At 38.4% G+C, this 19,247-nt stretch overlaps 1 protein-coding gene across 4 annotated transcripts in view; it reads right to left on the minus strand.

Moving 5' to 3' along the window:
* Positions 1-9,977: 9,977 nt before the first annotated feature.
* The window catches only part of STAM (signal transducing adaptor molecule), a 74,904-nt gene continuing 65,634 nt past the window's right edge, over positions 9,978-19,247 (minus strand). For all 4 annotated transcript variants that reach the window (XM_003930642.4, XM_074404973.1, XM_074404972.1 and 1 more), the window contains 2 exons: positions 18,181-18,356; positions 9,978-13,657 (listed from right to left, as the gene is read on the minus strand). In XM_003930642.4, the coding sequence (XP_003930691.1) occupies positions 13,417-13,657; positions 18,181-18,356 (417 nt within the window). In that variant the 3' untranslated portion in view covers positions 9,978-13,416. The remainder of the gene's footprint in view (positions 13,658-18,180; positions 18,357-19,247) is intronic.

Below are 19,247 nucleotides of genomic sequence, written 5' to 3' on the forward strand. Positions count from 1 at the left end.
CCTGCCCCAGCCTCCTGAGTAGCTGAGATTACAGGTGTGCACCACTGCACCCAGCTATGTTTTGTATTTTTAGTAGAGATGGGGTTTCACCATGTTAGACAGGCTGGTCTCGAACTCCTGGCCTCAGGTGATTCACCCACCTAGCCCTCCCAAAGTGCTCGGATTGCAGGTGTGAGCCCCCACTCCTGGCCTTCTTCCCAACTTTTATTTTAGGTTCCGGAGTAAATATGCACTTTTGTTACATGAGTAAATTTGTGTCAGGGGTTTGGTGTACAAATTATTTCAAATTATTTCATCACCCAGATGGTGAGCGCAATGGGTAGTTTTTGGTCCTCACCCTCCTCCCATCCTGCACCCTCCTTTTGCTGGATTTCCAAAGTTCTCCATGTGCCTCTGCCCTTCCCGGTCACATGTTTTCCATTGCTGCATAATAAATTACATTTAATGGCTTAAAACAACCTACACTGATTATCTCACAGTTTCTGTGGGCCAGGAGTCTGGGCAGGGCTTAGCTGAGTCCTCTTCAAGGCTGCGATCACAGTGTTGGCCAGGGCTGGGTTCTCTGGAGGCTTGTCTTGGGAAGGCCCTGCTTCCAAGCTCAGCCTGCCAGCAAAACCATGACATAACATCAGCAAGGGGTGATGGCCCATCACATTTGCAATAGTCTGCTGGTTTCCAGCAAGTCACACACCCATACTCAAACAAAGGGAATTAAATAAAGGTCTGAACAGCACAAGGAAGGGCTCATGGGGACCCATTCCAGAGTCTGCACATTCTTTAGGATCAGGGCCAGATCCTAGAAGCCACAGTCCAGCACTGTCCAACAGAAACAGAATGTGAACCACGTGTGCCATGTTAAATTTTCCAGCAGCCATATTTTTAAAAAGTGAAAAGTACATACAATACTATTTTATGGGAATCAATGGTTACCATGAAATATAGTCTCACCAAAATAAGCTTACACTGCCAGTTTTTAAATTTAAATTAATTTAGATGAAATCAGATTTAAAATTCAGTCCCTCAATTGCACCAGCCCATTACAAGTGCTCAACAGTCCAAATAAACAGGGAGGTCTTAGATCCACCCTCTCTTTAAAGCAGGAAGCAATGCTTCAGATATCCTCTGGGTCAGGCAAAAAAGTGGTGACAAGATGCTCTCCGTGACCTCTAAAACCTCTTCTCAGGCTTCGACCTTGGCCACAGTCCTTGCCAGGCCTGCACAGCCCAGTTTTAGCAAGAATCCTACTAAGTCGGTTTAGCGAGAAGCCCTCCTGCTCGTGAAATCTGATCAAATTCCTCGTCTCCCACCCTGGATATCTGATCACCCTGGCTGGCCCTTAGCAAGAGTCTTCTCTACAGTCGAGGCCTGCTCTTAGTGATTTTCCACCCATGGGCTACTCCCCGCCACTCTTGGCTGTAAGTCCCTACCTGTCTTTACTGTGTCCCACTGAGCCCAGTTCTGGGCGCAAGTCGTTTTCCCTGTTGCAATAGTTTCTGTATAAAATCTCTCTTCACTGCTTTGACGAGAGTCCATCTCTGGTTCTCCTCAGCAGTCAGGAGGGCTCAGTAGCAAACTGGAGACAGGATGGATAGCTGTGGGAACGCAGGCCTCACATTGTGAGATCTGGGATTTTTCAAGAAGCCAAAAGTCTGGATTTTTGGTGGGAAATCACCTAGACATGAAATATCATCGATTTAAAAAATGTTTTTTAACTCTCTGTAGGCCAAATAAAACACGTCAGCCTAGATCTGGCTGAGCCAGCAGCGTTTAACCTCAGCTTTAAGGTATCCATCTCCTACTGTGGTTCCTTCTCTACTATTTTGTCAATTTGAATCACAGGGTAATTTTATTTCCTTAAAGTTTTGGGGAGCGATAGCTCTGCAGTCTTTAAGAAAGGACTGCCTGGGCACAGTGGCTCACGCCTGTAATCCCAGCACTTTGGGAGGCTGAGGTGGGCAGATCATAAGGTCAGGAGTTCAAGACTAGCCTGGCCAACATGGTGAAACTCCATCTCTACTAGATACAAAAAATTAGCTGGGCATGGTGGCAAATGCTTGTAGTCCCAGCTACTTGGGAGGCTGAGGCAGGAGAATTGCTTGAACCTGGGCAGCAGAGGTTGCAGTGAGCCGAGATTGCATCATTGCACTCCAGCCTGGGAAACAGGGTGAGACTCCATCTCAAAAAAAAGAAAAGAAAAGAAAAGAAATAACCACACACAGGGAGAATCCCCCAGGACCAAGGCCTCTCTTGGGCGGTGGGAGTTTCTCTTGCATAGCCTGCCCCATGCCATCCCACCTACCCTTGCTTCCCATTTCACCAAAGAGACAGTTGAACCAGGAAGCAGGAAAGCAGACGATCCCTTTTCTCATCAGGCACTTTCCCAACTCATAAATGTCCAGAAGAAAAGGAATAGATTTTCCTGATTAGTTATACTCATTCTTTTGTATATTTGCATTTTCCCCCAGTTAAGAATGAAAACCAAGACAGGGCAAAGGTTTACCTAGTTTGAAACCCTGAGAGAGCATTACAATGAGATTGTTTGATGAGGTGTTTAGGGGGAGGAAAATGACCACCTTCCTTTCCCCTGCCCTGCTCCCCACCAAGGACCCTGCTCCAGTAACAGCTCAGCTGCCTCTAAGGATGGGTGCAGAGCTTCAGATTCCTCGGGTGAATACACAAGGTGTAGCCTCTCAGAAAAAAGTAATGAAAATAAACAAATTTAAGGATTATCATGATCAACAGGTATCAAATTAGCCTGCCTAGGGCTTCTATCTGTTTCAGTTCAGCCTTGGGAGCCACTGGAAAACTACAAAGTTGCTTCGGGGAGAGAAAAGGAGGAGCTGAGAAATTGTCTTTAGTCTTTCCACGGATCAGGTAAGGTTGTCAAAGTGGAAAGAAGGCAGGTAGATGTATCTCTGGGACTCCCACAAAAGAATGCCAGCACACTGGCCCAGACCAGGTATTCTGAGGGTAGTGATGAGACACCCCACCACTTCCAGGGAGGTGGAGGAGCCTCAGAACCCATGGATGGCCACTAGGAGATGTGCCTCTGGCAACCTCCCTTGGACTTGCGGTGCCTTCCTATAAAGCACTCAGAGTATGAGCTAGACATACCAGTAACATAACAGTACACTCTGGTTATATCACGGATTAACTGGGGTTTAGACCCCAGCCTGGCACCATAGTCACCAAATTCAGCATTGTTCCAAAACGCTGCCTAGAATTTATGTTGCAAATGAGCTTGTAGAACACATAAATGAGGGAGGACTTGTGTGAAAGACCTTATAATACATGGTGTAACAATTACATTTTACCATGAGTGGACTCATTGCTATGTTTCCTTATTGTTTTGTTTTCAGTAAGTTTTCATGTTGTTATCAAAATGAACTTGTAAAAAGACCTGGATTCAAGTTTTCTGATTTCTAAAGGTACTTAAATATTTAAATAAGTGCCTGCCATATTTAGTGCTATGAAATATAAAACTTAAGAAGGGTGTTAGTGGATCTTGAAAATAGTGTAAACACTCAGCCAAGGAAGACCAAACCATCAACAGTTAATAAACAAAAATAATTTAAGGGCATAATGGCGGTGACCACTTATCTCAACAAGGGACGTTTATCCTTAATTTTCTTTCCTTTCCATTTTCTGGGGTAGATGTAGGATTGTAGGGCATATAATTTCTCACAGGCTTTATGTGTTTTGTGTTTTCTTACCAGGTTTACAGGGCATTTAATTTCTCACAGATTTTGTATATTTTAAGCAAAACACATAAAATAATTATTTGAATCTAAATGTGTTTACATGTTCAGTTGGGATAATTTCTGATCTGGTAAGGAGGAAGAGTTTTTAATCTTAGATGTTGCCGACAGTTCTTATTCATTTAAAATACAAAGAGTATTTTTCTAGGTAGAAATAAATGGCAATTAGCCACTCATTCTCCATCACGAAATGTCCTTTAAAGTCAATATTGGTATCATAAAGGAATAATATGAGCAGAACACAAATTTGACAATTTGCTTATGAATGGTTTCATCCAGGAGCAGCGCTGGGTGAAATGTGGAAAACCACACCCAGCATCGGAACACACAGAACATGCGTGCACACACGTACACACCTCAACCCACCACCAGCAGCCTCCGTTCACTGCAAGTACTGAGTTCACACTTATCCACTCCTGGGATTAGAACTCACCCTCTGGTTTCAGCTGACTCTCCTTCCACAGCTGCACTGAAACTCTGGCTGCAACCCCTCCTACAGTTACTTCGACAGGAACACTTCAGGTCTTTTCCAAAGTAAAGCATCACATTTGTTAACCATTTAACATGTGTCAAACCATGCGGCTCTTATTAAGTTCCTATCTTTATTTTTGGGTATGTCCTGCTTAAGTTTTGGGGTGTTGCACCTCTAATGCAGTTTCCCCCATAAATCCTAAGGCTTCTTTATTGTGCATTTTTGCAGAGCACTATTATTTATGGAAGGCAAGTGTGCATTAACAGAATTCACTGGATTATATTATGAGCATCGTTTCATCAAAATGATAGCAATTGAAGGCCAATATCCAAGAAGCATCTGCCGGAAGCCACCCCCAGTGTTCAGATTTCCTTGATTTTAAGCATTCCATATAACATTTTACATTTCTCCAATGACAGCTCTTGGACAACATCTAGAAACAAATGAGTTATAAATAGCATTTGATTAATAAGCCAAGAATTAATATTTAGAAATGTCACTTTCAAAAGACATTAAATCGTAATTTAGACCATGCCACTCAATTTTAATTCAGTGATGTTTACCACCTGGTCAAAAATGAGCACTAGCACATCAAAGTTTTAATCTCAAAATATTTACTTGCGACAAAACTACTAAAACATATTATCTAAACACTGCTCCTTTAGCTTTTAATATCACTATCTTCCTTTAAACTTTGAAAAAAAAAATCCCCTGAGACCATTTTCAATTACTACATACATAAAACAAACATTTAGCATAAACCAGACACTTATTCAACTTTAAATTTTGCCCACTTGATGCATAAACAAAACCATGCTTCAATATGTTTCGACAAACAAAAATCTGGGGGTACTTTTTGCTTTTCAAATATACAAGTCAGCACAGTTAAGTATCTACAAATGTTGGTGAAAAGTTAAAATAAAAATGGAATTTGCTTCCATCATGCTAAAAACCTTAAGAAAATTATTCTTTTTCAATACAAGAGAGGCATGGAGAACAGCAGAAATACTCTACCACTTAGCTTAATGAAGGAAGCAAAAGCACAGTCATTAACTTGTATGTAGCCTACCGAATTCTATCCTGGCTAGCAGGTCTTTCCACATCAAATGCTGACTTAACCTGAAGAGAATCCACTCCACCTGCCCCCACACCATGTAAATCAATTTTCAGCAACTATCTGCATGAAATGAGGCTGTTCTGATGTTTGGATACTAACATACTTCACTAAAATCTATTAGAATCTAAGTTGCTTTTTTTAAAGAAAGAAAAAGGCATTAATTGTATAAACACAGAATTCGTATTTATTATAAGAATTCTTTTCTTCCTGTTTTTTGGTAGAATTCCACCAGTACTCCTTTCTGTGACCATTCTTATAAAAATTAAAAAAAAAAAAAACTAGCAAAAGATAGCAATAAAGATTTTAAAAGGTAACTGTTTACAAAGGGAGACAACACAATCCGATAAACAACTGTTTGTCCTTCCCCCTCAACAAGTATAAAAGCCTTATCTAGTTTACCTGGTACTTGAAGTAAGCCCCAAACTCTTCATCAGATTCCATTAAATAATATAAACTAATTTGGGAAAGCCTTTTAAACTCCAGCATGGTATCTAATCTTCTAAAGTGCAAATAGGAAAACTAAAAACAACTATTCTTTAATCTTGGAATTGTTTTACAAAACTATATAAAATACATATAACTGGCAACACAAGAAAAAAGTTTATTTTAAAAGCAAATCAGGGCCGGGCGCGGTGGCTCAAGCCTGTAATCCCAGCACTTTGGGAGGCCGAGGCGGGTGGATCACAAGGTCGAGAGATCGAGACCAACCTGGTCAACATGGTGAAACCCCGTCTCTACTAAAAATACAAAAAATTAGCTGGGCATGGTGGCGCGTGCCTATAATCCCAGCTACTCAGGAGGCTGAGGCAGGAGAATTGCCTGAACCCAGGAGGCGGAGGTTGCGGTGAGCCGAGATCGTGCCATTGCACTCCAGCCTGGGTAACAAGAGCGAAACTCCGTCTCAAAAAAAAAAAAAAAAAAAAAAAAAAAAAAAAAAAAAGCAAATCAACCTTCCTTGAATTTAATGTCTACTTTAATACTTCTTTATATTAATAACTTGTAACTGAGCAGTATATAATTACATTTTTCTAGGCCAAATATTTGTGATGCAAAAAAAAAAAAAAAAAAAAAAAAATCACTGATTTTGCACCTTACTTGGTAGACGATCTTAGCCAGCACAAAAGATGGAAACTACTAGTTTTCATAGTACTCTAGCATCTCAGCAACAAAATAGCTACAGAATGGCAAGTGTGTTATACTGGCAACATGGTCATTTTCAGTTGAACAAGACCAAAATGCTACTTTGCCTGCAAGAATATCAAGAATAAACTTTCACGTGTCTGATGCTACTTACCTCCTTTAGTGTGAAGTAGTATACAAACACAGTATATGCCCCAGAGTTGTAACTATTTATTTTTATTTTTTTCAAACCAACACCCATGAAAGTGAAAGTACTATGACTGAAGCGCTTCTACTTGGAAGGCAGATGTTCTGGTGGAATCACTCAGAGCAAATGGCTCACCAGATACTAATGGAGATAAACTACCCTCAGATTACCTTCAGGAAGTACATTGCTATGACTACGTGCTGGAAATCATGTGCCCAAGTTTCAGTACCATGGTACCCAGTTCCATTCAATGTCATAGGTGAATTATTCAGGCTTAATGACAGGGATAGTCAAGGTAGGCAGAGGTAGATGATATAAAACACAAAATTTCTACAAGCTACGAAAGATCACGTAGTTACATTAGCCCTACAATGCATAAGTAGACAACCCAGAAAGATACATGAAGCGGCCTCAAATCACATACCTACCAAGATATTCTCTCAACAAAACATGTATCTGGATCTAGTTCCCTGAATTCCTAGAGCCATGAACTGAAATGTTCACTTCATAGCAAAACGGATGAGCCAATTCCTACAACTTAATTTAGTTCTTATTCTTATCTTCACCCCAAAATACCATCACCACTATCCAGCCCTTTCTTTAAAAGAAATCCATGTAGTCGCAAAGCATGACACATTTACAATACCCATCAATGAAAACATTTTCTCATGAGCCATCCACCTTTTACAGGAATGAACTTGTTAGAATGGTGCCTCTAAGTGAATTTACCTGTATTCCTGATCACAACTTCTTCAGTCATTTTCAGCCACTTCTTTAGCACGTATTATATTTATAAATTATAGAATATCAAAGATACTCTATCAAGCCCTTTTCTCTGAAGAAACAAATTCTGAAACAGTAAACAAATTTTTTTTCTGTGTTTTTGGTTCAGAGAAAAATAACCATGCATGGCCATTTCACATAAATTTTCCTATTTGGCATCTTACCTGGCTAACAGACAATATCACCTATAATTAACTGAAAACATTCTTAACTGTTTATCTAGCATATCTTTTTCTAAAGTAACAAGATAATGTGATCACTCTGCAGTTAAGAAACCTGATGTATCCTGCCATAGAAACAACTGATTACAAACATTTATTCTATTTTTAAAATGCCATTAACCAACTGAAACAAGTCCTAACTAGCTCTTTAATAAGCCGATGGCATATGTTACTGTAATATGCATGTGTTTCAAAATTGACTGTGGTTATGTATTTTATTCAGTCTGCTTCCAATTTCGTTACCAACGTGAGGAAAATAAGGAATAATTAGAACTTTTAAAAAGAAAGGATTTTCCCTCCCCCTCAGTGATTTCAGTATCTTAGCAGAAGGCTATGACCAGGGTCATGAGAAGTCAAAAACAAACATGCCAAAATGTATGCATCTAAAAACACAGAACTCTATTTGCTGATTATTTCAAGAATTACCTAAAAGCTATCCAGAGTGAATAAGGTGAGTGAATAAATGAAGAAAAGCTGACTTGGGTTTGAATTGAGAAAGGGCACAAATTTTCTTCAGCTACTCTGAATGCAATTCAAGATGAAGAACATAAACCGTGCTATGCTGCAGCAGCATCAGTGGCCTGAGGATACAGTCTATCACAGAGCAGCTACATGTTAGGGTTAACAACATTCATTTATGGGTACAGCTTCCCATTCAAGCCTGAAAAATTTAATTTCATTACCTTTAACCAGAACTAATATGGTTCTGATTGCAATTCTTATAAGAATAAGTAATAAAGTTGGGACAGTAAGAATACAGCATCAAATTAGAAATCCAGAATATAATAAATTCTACAAGACCACTGGCATGGGTCTTTAAAAAGTCACTGTCATAAAGCATTTGGGGGGAGATGACAAGGAGATTAACCCAGATTAGTAGAGAATCAAAGGACATTATGACTGTGGTTATATATCCCTGGAATGGATCCTGGATTTAAAATATATACATATCTATAAAAGACAGTTTGAGGGGCATTCAATAACAATGTATTACAGAATTACTGTTAATTTTCTTAGATATGAAAATGGTTTAGGTTATGTGGGAAACTGTCCATAGCCTTACAAGATACAAAGTACTTAGAAATATACTTTACAATGTTTATAACATGTCTGTTACAAGATATAAGATGAAGTACTTAGAAATACAGTTTACAATGTTTAGAATGCATCTGTTCGCTCAATAAAGTATGTGTGTATATACAAATAAACACTAATATATATATATATACACACATACACACACATGTGCATATATAAACATATGCAAGGAGATAAAACGTGGCAAATTTTTAATTAGCAAATCTAGATGAATAGTATTTATACGTTCAATGTATCACTCTTCGAAACTTTCTGAAGATATGTAAATTTCCCAAGAGTTTTTTTGAGAAAGTGCCACTTACAGTAACAGATACCTACTTCAAGGGACCAACTTAGCATCCTACACCCCTGCCTGTTTAATCTTAGCCTCTAAAACAAGTGGTCTCCAAATCGGGTTCATATATTCTAGGGCAGACACAAACCACTAAGATATAGAAATAAAATATTTAAATTTCTATTAATAACTTTTTATCTCACCCTTTTAAGATTTCTATTTTTTTGATGTGTTTCATAATGTACAATATACATTAATACAGAACTTGTAAAACTTATGAATAAATATACATGCATATTTTTAAGGCTACGTACTCAAAAAATGTTATCAGGGTATCTAGTCAAAATCGTTGGATACAACGGTTGTATAAAACAGACATGACTTTTTGTTTTTAAGTCTCTGACCACCAAAAGACCATTAAAATCAGTCTCTCCTGCTTTTATCAAGGGGTTTACTGACGCTTAATAATTTATTAAAAGAAATCCTAGGTCTAACAGCAGCAGCAAAAGACAGTAATGGCAGTGGGAAGTATTAACAGAAGCTAGGGAATCAGAGAATTAGCCAAGTGTGGTTTGGCCACAAGTTAGCACCAATAAAATGCCCGATTTTGTTCATCAAGGAAATCTAGAATTTTAAATACTGAGATTTAAAGTGTTCTATAATGTCATAGGAAAGAGCATTTTTGAAGATTGGAAAATTTCACAAAAAGATACTACCAAGTACTAAGTAATTTCAAAAGAAGACCATTCTAAGAAAGGATACACATAATACAATGAAGGCAGCTTTGCTTAAAAACGTGGGGGTGTAGTGGCCATGTCAGTATAAGAATACAGAAAACAATCTAGGTAACTGATAAGAATACTTAATGGAATCATGATTCTAAAATAAAAGATAATTGAATATAAGGCCTTTGAGAAAATGTTTACGTAAGTTTCTTCTACATATTTTATTCTAAGGGGTACAAGCAGTTAATCCACAAAAAGAAAAATGATACAACTGAAAAATGTAAACTATAGTTTTGTTATTATTTAAAAAACGATCAAAGGCAAGCCATCATGATTACAACTGGAAAGTAAACCATGAAAATAGATGAGAAAGGAAAATAGTGATTTTACTGTATATTAAACAGATGAAAATTTGAGCCATTATACCAATAAATCTCATTCTGGAAAATAATTTCCATAATTTTTATAGTTGCATAGTTTATCAGGTAGGTGCCTAATTTATCTCATATAAGCTTGAAGCTGTGGGAAAAAGATGTCTGCAAACTAAATTATACGTATTGCATAGGAAAGCTGTATCTATCAGAGAAGATAGATACTGGTCTATTAAGGATTTTAAATGCAGAAACTATGAGGTATAGAAACAAAGTGCCACAAGTATATGAAAAAAGAAATCTGTAGACACATAAAAAGGTCCCTCGCTGCATAGGGAAGGAAGGTAACAGTTAAGGAGAAAGGTGGAGTTAGGAGAGACTGTAAAATCACACCAGTATGCATTACAAATCCACTTACAGGTTCAGGGCACTGGAAGAACATCACATCCAATTGGCCCTGGGCCTGTTGGCTTTTGATGCTAGATTGTAACTGGATTCGACTTTTTTTCCATTTATATGTCACTATTTTATGAAAAAAAAAAACCCTCAAATTTTATTTTAAAAAGAAGAGAAAATTTGCTTCACAGAAGTTTATGTTACAGTTAGTTCTTTTTTTTGAGATGGAGTCTCGGCTCTATCTCCCAGGCTGGAATGTGGTGGCATGATCTCGGCTCACTGCAACCTCTGTCTCCCAGGTCCAAGCAATTCTCCATCTCAGCCTCCAGAGTAGCTGGGGTTACAGGTGCCTGCCACCACACCCAGTGGCATTTTGTAGAGACGAGGTTTCATGATGTTGGTCAGGCTGGTCTCGAACTCCTGACCTGAAATGATCTGCCTGCTTTGGCTCCCAAAGTGCTGGGATTACAGGAGTAAGCCAGGGGGCCCGGCCTGTGTTACAGTTAGTTCATTTTATGAATTATTCTACTCCTTCAAAATAAGGCCAGCTAGTAATGAAACGATTTCTTGAAAGCGAAAGGCATGCAGGTTTCAGAACTTAAAATCATTCAAGATCCTAACTGGACCCTCCTATTTCTACCCTCATCATATCATCTGAAAGAAAAGCCAGTGCTTCATTTTCACTGGAGTTTTTCCCCCTGGTATTCTCATTTTTAATAACTGAAAGATATAAACGATTACAGTAATAGTTTTTAAGAAGTCATTAATTAAATCTTTATAAGCCTGGTAATGTAACAGGTAAAGAAAAATGCATATGGGTTGTAATAAGGGCAGTTTTTTCTATTCACTGTTCTTTGACTTTTATATGGCAAAAATCATACGAGAGAATATGTCATTGATTTTACAGTATGAAAGATATCAAAATTAAAAAGGGGAAATGATATGTTTAACATTGGTAAACAGATATTTATCAAAAGAAAAAAGAGAAATTGGGGATAAGTGTATCAGTTAAACCACAGTATTCAAATTGGAGTGGAAAAGATTATAATCTGATTGATGATGTTTATCAAAAAGTAACATAATATTTAAAATGTAAAATTTGACTTCAGGGAAGGGTAACATTCTTTAAACACAGGAAACCACAACACAGCACTTGAACAAAACACTTAGGTTACCCTTCAGTAATCCTTCAGGTGACTAATTTCACGGGCTCAGATTTAAAACTACTGTGCTTTAAATCTGAGCCCGTGAAATTAGTCACCCTTAAGATTACTCACCAAAGAGGTAATCTTCTCCCAAAAAGAAAATAAACAGACTACCTGATACAATAGTCTTAGAAAATAAAAGTCAAATTTTCATTTACAGTATAAAACCTGTTAAATCAATTCATTAAATATGATGTTCAACTCAAGTTTTCAGTTAAGTAGTGTCAAAATAACAGTATGGCCTAGCCAGGGAAATGGTAAATATTTAAGATTACAGTGTCAGTGGAAACAGTTTTCGCATGAATTAAAAGAAAAGCATTCATTTGAAAATATTCCCAAGTAGGAAGCCAAAATAATTCCAGTAGAATTTTTAAAAGACCGGAAAAAGCAGCCCAAAAATCCAGTTTGAAAGACAACAATAAATATATAAACTGTTAAGCAAAGCCAGGAATGTAGATTACTTTGAAACATCTACTGATTTCCATTTTAATGAAGAATTAAAGGATACAATGTGTTAAAGACACATTTAAAAGACTAGCAATGGGATAAGACAGATAAATCAAATTTTGTTGATATCCCAAATAATTACAAGAGACTCTGAAAACGTAGTGTAATTCAGGTTTTCTTTCCAGTTTAAAAATTTCTATCCATTGCCTCTATCTTTGGTGTTACTGCCACCAATAAACACAGTATACAGCTTACAAACCTAATTACTATCTTCAACTAGGAAAAGGTAAACCAACATCATTTCTTGAAAAATAAGAAATAAAGAATGTGATCCTACTTAATTTTGTCTCATGGTCCCACAATATTCTGAAATGTCATGCCAAAATGTAAAAGTTCAAAAGGGAACATTATCATTTACTATAATTGCACCAAAAATTTAGCTACTGTACGCTGGTGTGATGACAGCTACTAGTACGCAGAGGCTACAGAGAGACGTGGATATATATATATACTAAGCATATATATATATATAACATACGTATATATATGTATGTATATATACGTATATATATACGTACATATACGTATGTATATATATATGTATGTATATATATATATATGCTTAGCTTACAATTAGTAAAAGGTTCAGTTTAATGTGAAACTGAAATACACAACAACATAATGCCTTCATGTAAATACGTTACAACTTTGTTTTCTTGCAGTTTAAAAGGATAGTATAATTACCTTAAATTTACACAGAACATTAAGAGACATGGTAGTTGTTTATGATTAAAATAAAATAGCAATGTAAATTAATTTAACACAATGTTAAATATATTCACATGATCACCACTGTGATTCAACATGGCCACTAATGCAGTTACATATCAATATATGTACATAACATTTGCCACAGCAGTTTTTGCAAGTTGGACTTTTTGTGGACCAGGGTTACGAGACAAATAACCTTGTATCGATGCTTTCATATTATGAAAGGAATTAAATGTTGTAAGTAGTTTCATTCCTCTGGGGGAGCGGGAGGGGAGAACCTCTAAAAAGTCAGTGTCAACTGAAGAGAGTTCTACCTTCTTGAATATTTGAACTTGTTGACCAAGAGGGATTCCTATAAGCTGAGGATACAAACATCTTAAGATAGTAATGAATCTCATAACATCGTCAGTGGCATTTAGCAGGTGTCTGCCACCAAGAGGAACACCATGTCCTATAGCAGAGCCTTCTGAGAATATGGTTGCTGTGGCTGAGGTGGCTGTTGGCTGCCTCCGGGCTGAGGCAGGGTGGATGATGTTAAGTTATAGTTTGGCACCTGGGACACATTAGGTCCTGCATTCTGGTACAGAGTGACGTCGGCAGTTGCAGCAGCAGCAGCAGCAGCAGCAGGAGGAGGACTATAGACCGGAGCCTGGCTGGGATACGTGTTTCCTTGAACGGAACTCACCATTGTACTGTGGAGGGGAAAGAAACCACTCAGTTAGATCAATACTGATTTATGGAGCAACTTATAGATAAATGGAAAAGCTATTTATTAAGCATTCATTCATATAGTCAATTCACTTAATAACCTTTTACTAAATAGCTATCAAGTGCCAAACATGCTATTTTAGGCACTGTGATATCAGGCATTGTGTTAAAAATGTGTATTATTTAGGCATTGTGTAAAAAAAAGGCGGGGGAGGGTTGCGGAAATAAGTCTATACCACCATGCAGCTTCTTTTCTAGTGGGAGAAAAAGGGTAAAAAACACGTTTATCGTGTGTCAAGTGGTTATAACTGCTAAGGAGAAAAACAAAGCACAGTAAGGAGGACCAAGAGCAGCTGGGGCGAGGGATTCTACTTTACCGTAGGGGGCCTCTCCAATAAGGCAATATTTAAGCAGAGCTGTGAAAAAAGTGAGGGACTCAGCCAGATAGTCTCTAGGAAAATGCATTTCAGGCAAACAAAAGGCTTTGAGGACAGAAAACACTAGGTGTTTTCTGCAGCAGACGGGGTCAAAGGGAGAGCAGCTAAGATCACCTAGCAGAACTGGGGTGGTGGGGACAGGGCTGGAGAACACACCGTGCCTGACGGCCACAGTAAGGGCTGTGGCTCATACTCTGAGACAGAAAGACATTGGCTGGTTCTGAGCAGAAGGATGATAAGATTCCATAGGGTTTAAAAGGCTCCCTCTGGACCAGGACAGCTGACTACAGGCTGTTATAATCGACCAGGAGAGAGCTGAGTGGCAGCAGAGCCACGGTGACAATGGTGATGGGAGAAAGGGTCAAATTCTAGATATATTTTGAAGATAATGCCTTCAAAATATGACAATGAACAGAAAAATCCAAAATGTCTGAGGTTTAGAACCAAAAAACTGGTAGAAATAACTGGTAGAGTGGCCATTCACTGAAAAGAATACCATGAAGGGACTTCAGGAGACTTGGGGTGGGAGGAGTGTGGGGAAGACCAAAGTAATAATCTTGGACCTGTCAAGCACGGTGTCCAAAATATACGTAAGCAAAGAGAATGCATAGGCAGTCAGCTATTTATGCCTGTTGTCCCGTCGGGAGGTGCGGTGGAGAAATACGCATCTGGGAATCCTTGGCAGATCCATGGCATTCAAAACCACAGGGCTGCATGAGATCCCCTAGGGAGCAGCTGCAAACAGAAAAAGGCAGCCCATCTAGTGAGCACTGGACCTTGAAGTCAGGAAGATAAAGAGCCAAGAGGCAAATGAGACTGGGAAGAAGTGGCAGTGAGGCAGAAGGAAAGAGAGAATGGTCATGGGCAGGTAAAGAAAGTATTTCAGAAAAGAGAAGGGAAGAGCAAACTGTCAAATGGAGGAGAATGGTGAACTGACCAGGAGTCTGGCAATATGGGGATCACCAGTATCCTTGACAAGAACTGTCCCAGTGGACTAGTGGAAGCGAAGGCCTCATAACCTCCTTTCTCATATTTCCCTGAAAATACGAAAGCACAAGCTCCACCAGCACACTGATGAACTCTCTGCAGCTGCACTCCCTGGGGTACTGAGCTTGGCCTACCACTCCCACTGCTCTGCTGCCCGTACTTCCATCTCAAGACCCTCCACTCGTGTCCTGCCCCGAAAAAAAATCCTTCAAAGGGTTGTCTTTATCTACTGCCTCTACTTCCTGTCTTCCTATTTCCAACTGAATACGTGTGTTTCCACTGTAAGACACTAGGTTAGCTATGTAAAGAGAGGTACTAAGGTGCTCTAACACTGAGAATTCCCCCCACATTTGTATTAAAAATATAAAACAAACTATATAAAAAGCAACAGCCAAATTTCCAAAATACTGCCTATTTCTAAACTTCCTGCCAATTGTTAAATTACCTATAAATCTATTGTTGGTAAATTCAGTGCTCTTGTACTCTGCACAAATGCATTATTTGATGGTAATTATTATGAGATAGTAATTTAATGCTACATTTCAGTAACTAATGTGGTGACCGAAGGCATTACTTGTCATCACTCCATGTATGTGAGATACAAAGTTGATTAGAAGATGTCAAATTTCATGCTATTATTTACAATGGTATGGGCCAAAATATTGCCATAATATGAGTCTGTGCTGAGTTCTGGAGTCAGAATGTCTGGTTTAGAATCTTCGCTAAATTGGACTATAGTTCTGTCTCCAGGTCTCAGTTTTCCCATCTATAAAATGGGGGTAATAGTTTACCCGACTTCCTAGGTTATTATGAGGAATAAGTAGGTTATTTGTGTAAAGCATACAGCACAGTGCTCAGCACATACTAAATAACCCTTAAATGTCAGCATTATGGTAATCATTCTCAATTTACAGTTCCACCATCCACCAAGTTTCCTGGGGCAAAACCTTGCAATTCGTCAAAACTTCTTTCTCTTATCTCTGCAGTACACTATCTCCCAACCATGTTACCCAATGTGTAATTATTTGCTAATCTCCTAAATAAGTCTTTCCAATTAATAGCACTGTATCTTGCCAATAAATAGTCATCATTTCTTGCCTAATATCAGTGGTCTCCCAGCTTCTAATCTTGCCTCTATGAATCCATCTACACTACTGCCATTTAAAGCCCTTTCTCAACTTTTTCATTATCCCTAAGATGTTATCTAGGACCTGCCTTCTCCGACCCCCTGGCAGTGCCTTCAAATACGTCTCTCCTGGATGTGGAGAAATAGGAACACTTTTACACTGTTGCTGGGAGTGTAAATTAGTTCAACCGTTGTGGAAGACAGTGTGGCAATTCCTCAAGGACCTAGCAATAGAAATTCCATTTGACCCAGCAATCCCATTACTGTGTATATATCCAAAGGATTATAAATCATTCTACTACAAGGACACATGCACACGAATGTTCATTGCAGCACTGTTTACAATAGCAAAGACCTGCAACCAACCCAAATGCCCATAGAAGATAGACTGGACAGGGAAAATGTGGTACATATACACCATGGAATATTATGCAGCCATCAAAAAAGATGAGTTCGTGTCCTTTGTAGGGACATGGATGAACCTGGAAACCATCATTCTCAGCAAACTGACACAAGAACAGACAATCAAACCCCACATGTTCTCACTCATAGGTGGGTGCTGAACAATGAGAACAGATGGATACAGGGAGGGGAGCATCACACACTGGGGTCTGTATGGGGGAAATAGGGGAGGGACAGCGAGGGGTGGGGAGTTGGGGAGAGATAGCATGGGGAGAAATGCCAGATATAGGTGATGGGGAGGAAGGCAGGACATCACATTGCCATGTGTGTACCTATGCAACAATCTTGCATGTTCTTCACATGTACCCCAAAACCTAAAATGCAATTAAAAAAAGAATACTTCCTGCAGCTAAAATATACTCAGTATGTATCACAATTAAATAAATACTGTAAGTGTTTAAAAAAAAAAAAAAGGGAGTATTCATTTCCACCAGATCTCAACTTAAATAAAAATTCTGCAAGACAGCAAGTTACAATTAACATTTTTTTCTAAGCTACATAACTCACTAGGGAAGGCCCTATTTTCTGACACTTAGAATAGGCCTCACCATCATCGCCCTTAAAGTCTTTTCGGAATACTAGATCTAACAACAAAATAATGCTTGAAAATCTCCAAGCACCTCCAACACCTAACTCTTTGAGGATGAATAGTGCAACAGAGAGGGCGGGACAGGAGCATTCCTGGGCACTCCCGACTCTGCTGGAAAGGTTTCTAGAAGTTGTGCCTGTGCGACCTAGAAACTTCTGTTGCCAGCCAGAATATCATAACTTCTAGAACACATGTTGGTAAACTCTTAAAAGCCTATCCTTTATTTGCTTCAAGGAAAAGATTTCAGCTTAGAGTCCCATTAAAGCAAAACAAACAAAAACAAAAACAAAAAAAAAAACCCACTTACATCATAATCATTTAACTACATAACAGAGAGCACTGTAGGCAAATGGGCCTCTGTCATCACATCTTCAGCCAATTGCCTCCTGAGAAACAAGGGTGCTTATCTTCTTGTATCTTCTTGTTTCAAATGGGGTGCCTTGCTATAATGTAAACTACATTCCAAAGTAGGGCAAAAATAAGAAAATATTTGTCTTAAAGAGACAGCCCAGAACTATATAGTTTAAAATCTCAGGATTTAGATTTTATATAAAATGTGTGGGAAAATGACAAACTATAGTCATTAAATGTAAATTTCATTAACGACATTATCAAATATCATAGATACAAATAAAAATAACAATAAAAACATATGGTAAGAGTAGTATTAAAAATATCAAACTGAAACCAAATTCTAGGAGATTAGTGAGTCAGGAAGCAGAGGACCAGCTTGCTGACTAGTCCTGTAACACCACAGAGGCTCCATCACTCATCGTCATGAATGGGGCCACTATATGACGCTGACCACAGATATTTCTTAGCCAGATTTTATGGTTATAGATAACTGGTGGCACTTTGCCAGCTGTAACAGCACTAACTCCAAAGAAGAATCAATAGTCAAATTACTTTGGGTAAGCGGTCTGACTTGGCTGACTAGGAAGGGCTGGGTTTGCGGACGGCGGGCCCACTGCCTGGCTCAGAGAAGACAGCTGCTCCGGGGGAAGACTGTAGCTCTGGAGGTGGCTCATCTGCGTGTTCCCCGCGACCAGGTAGGCACCACTTGGAGGAGGCCCTGCATATACCTGGGACAGTTAAAGAGAAACCACATTCAATTCTAAAATTTTAATAAGCACACCAAACTTTCTCTGTAGAGGTAGTCAGTTACAAAAACAAGATAAATTATCACTCTGGAAAACTTTCTTAAAAGTTACTTCTGTCAACAGACATTATGAAAAACACTTTTCAATGAAATAGGGCAGTTTTCATTTTTAAACATTAGCTAAACTCATGTTTATCTCCATACTGAAGCATTAAAGAAACTGACCCTGAAACTTCATACTAATATCATCTCCCTTTCGATTAAATATATTTTAATATTCTGCATACTGGTATTTTTTAAGGAATCCCAAAGGATATTTAGAAAGTGTATTTGAACTCATTGTTTTGTAGCCATAGACTGCAATGGATACAAGACACATTACCTAAACTGCAGTTTACCAAACAACAGAGCAAGCTAATTTTCTAAAGCAGAGGTCAGCAAACTTTTCTGTGAGGGGCATGACAGTAAATATTGTAAGTTTTGTGGACCATGTGGTCTCTGACGCAACTACCTGGCTCTTCTGATAAATCAGAGCGGCTGTGTTCCAATAAAAGTTTATTTAAAAAAACAAAAAACAAAAAAAAACAACAGGCAAAGGCTGGATTTGTTTGCCTCCTTCTGTATTTAAAAATGTATTTTTTAATCTAAAGATACCGAAGTCTTAACTACTCAAAGTCTGAAACATATAATGTCTTAATTTTCTGCAGTATTCATTAGCTCCTTCCATTTAGTACTTTTGTTCAACAGACCCACATGGGGATCCAAAGGGTCTTCATTATAAACACAGCTATACCAGTCCTCATAACTGTATTTTGTCATTCTTCAAAAACTGAACATGAAGGTTTTTTGCTTCTCTTTCTTAAACTGGTGATCA

The sequence above is a fragment of the Saimiri boliviensis genome, chromosome 8 (genome assembly GCF_048565385.1).
Source record: "Saimiri boliviensis isolate mSaiBol1 chromosome 8, mSaiBol1.pri, whole genome shotgun sequence".
Lineage (NCBI taxonomy): Eukaryota > Metazoa > Chordata > Mammalia > Primates > Cebidae > Saimiri > Saimiri boliviensis.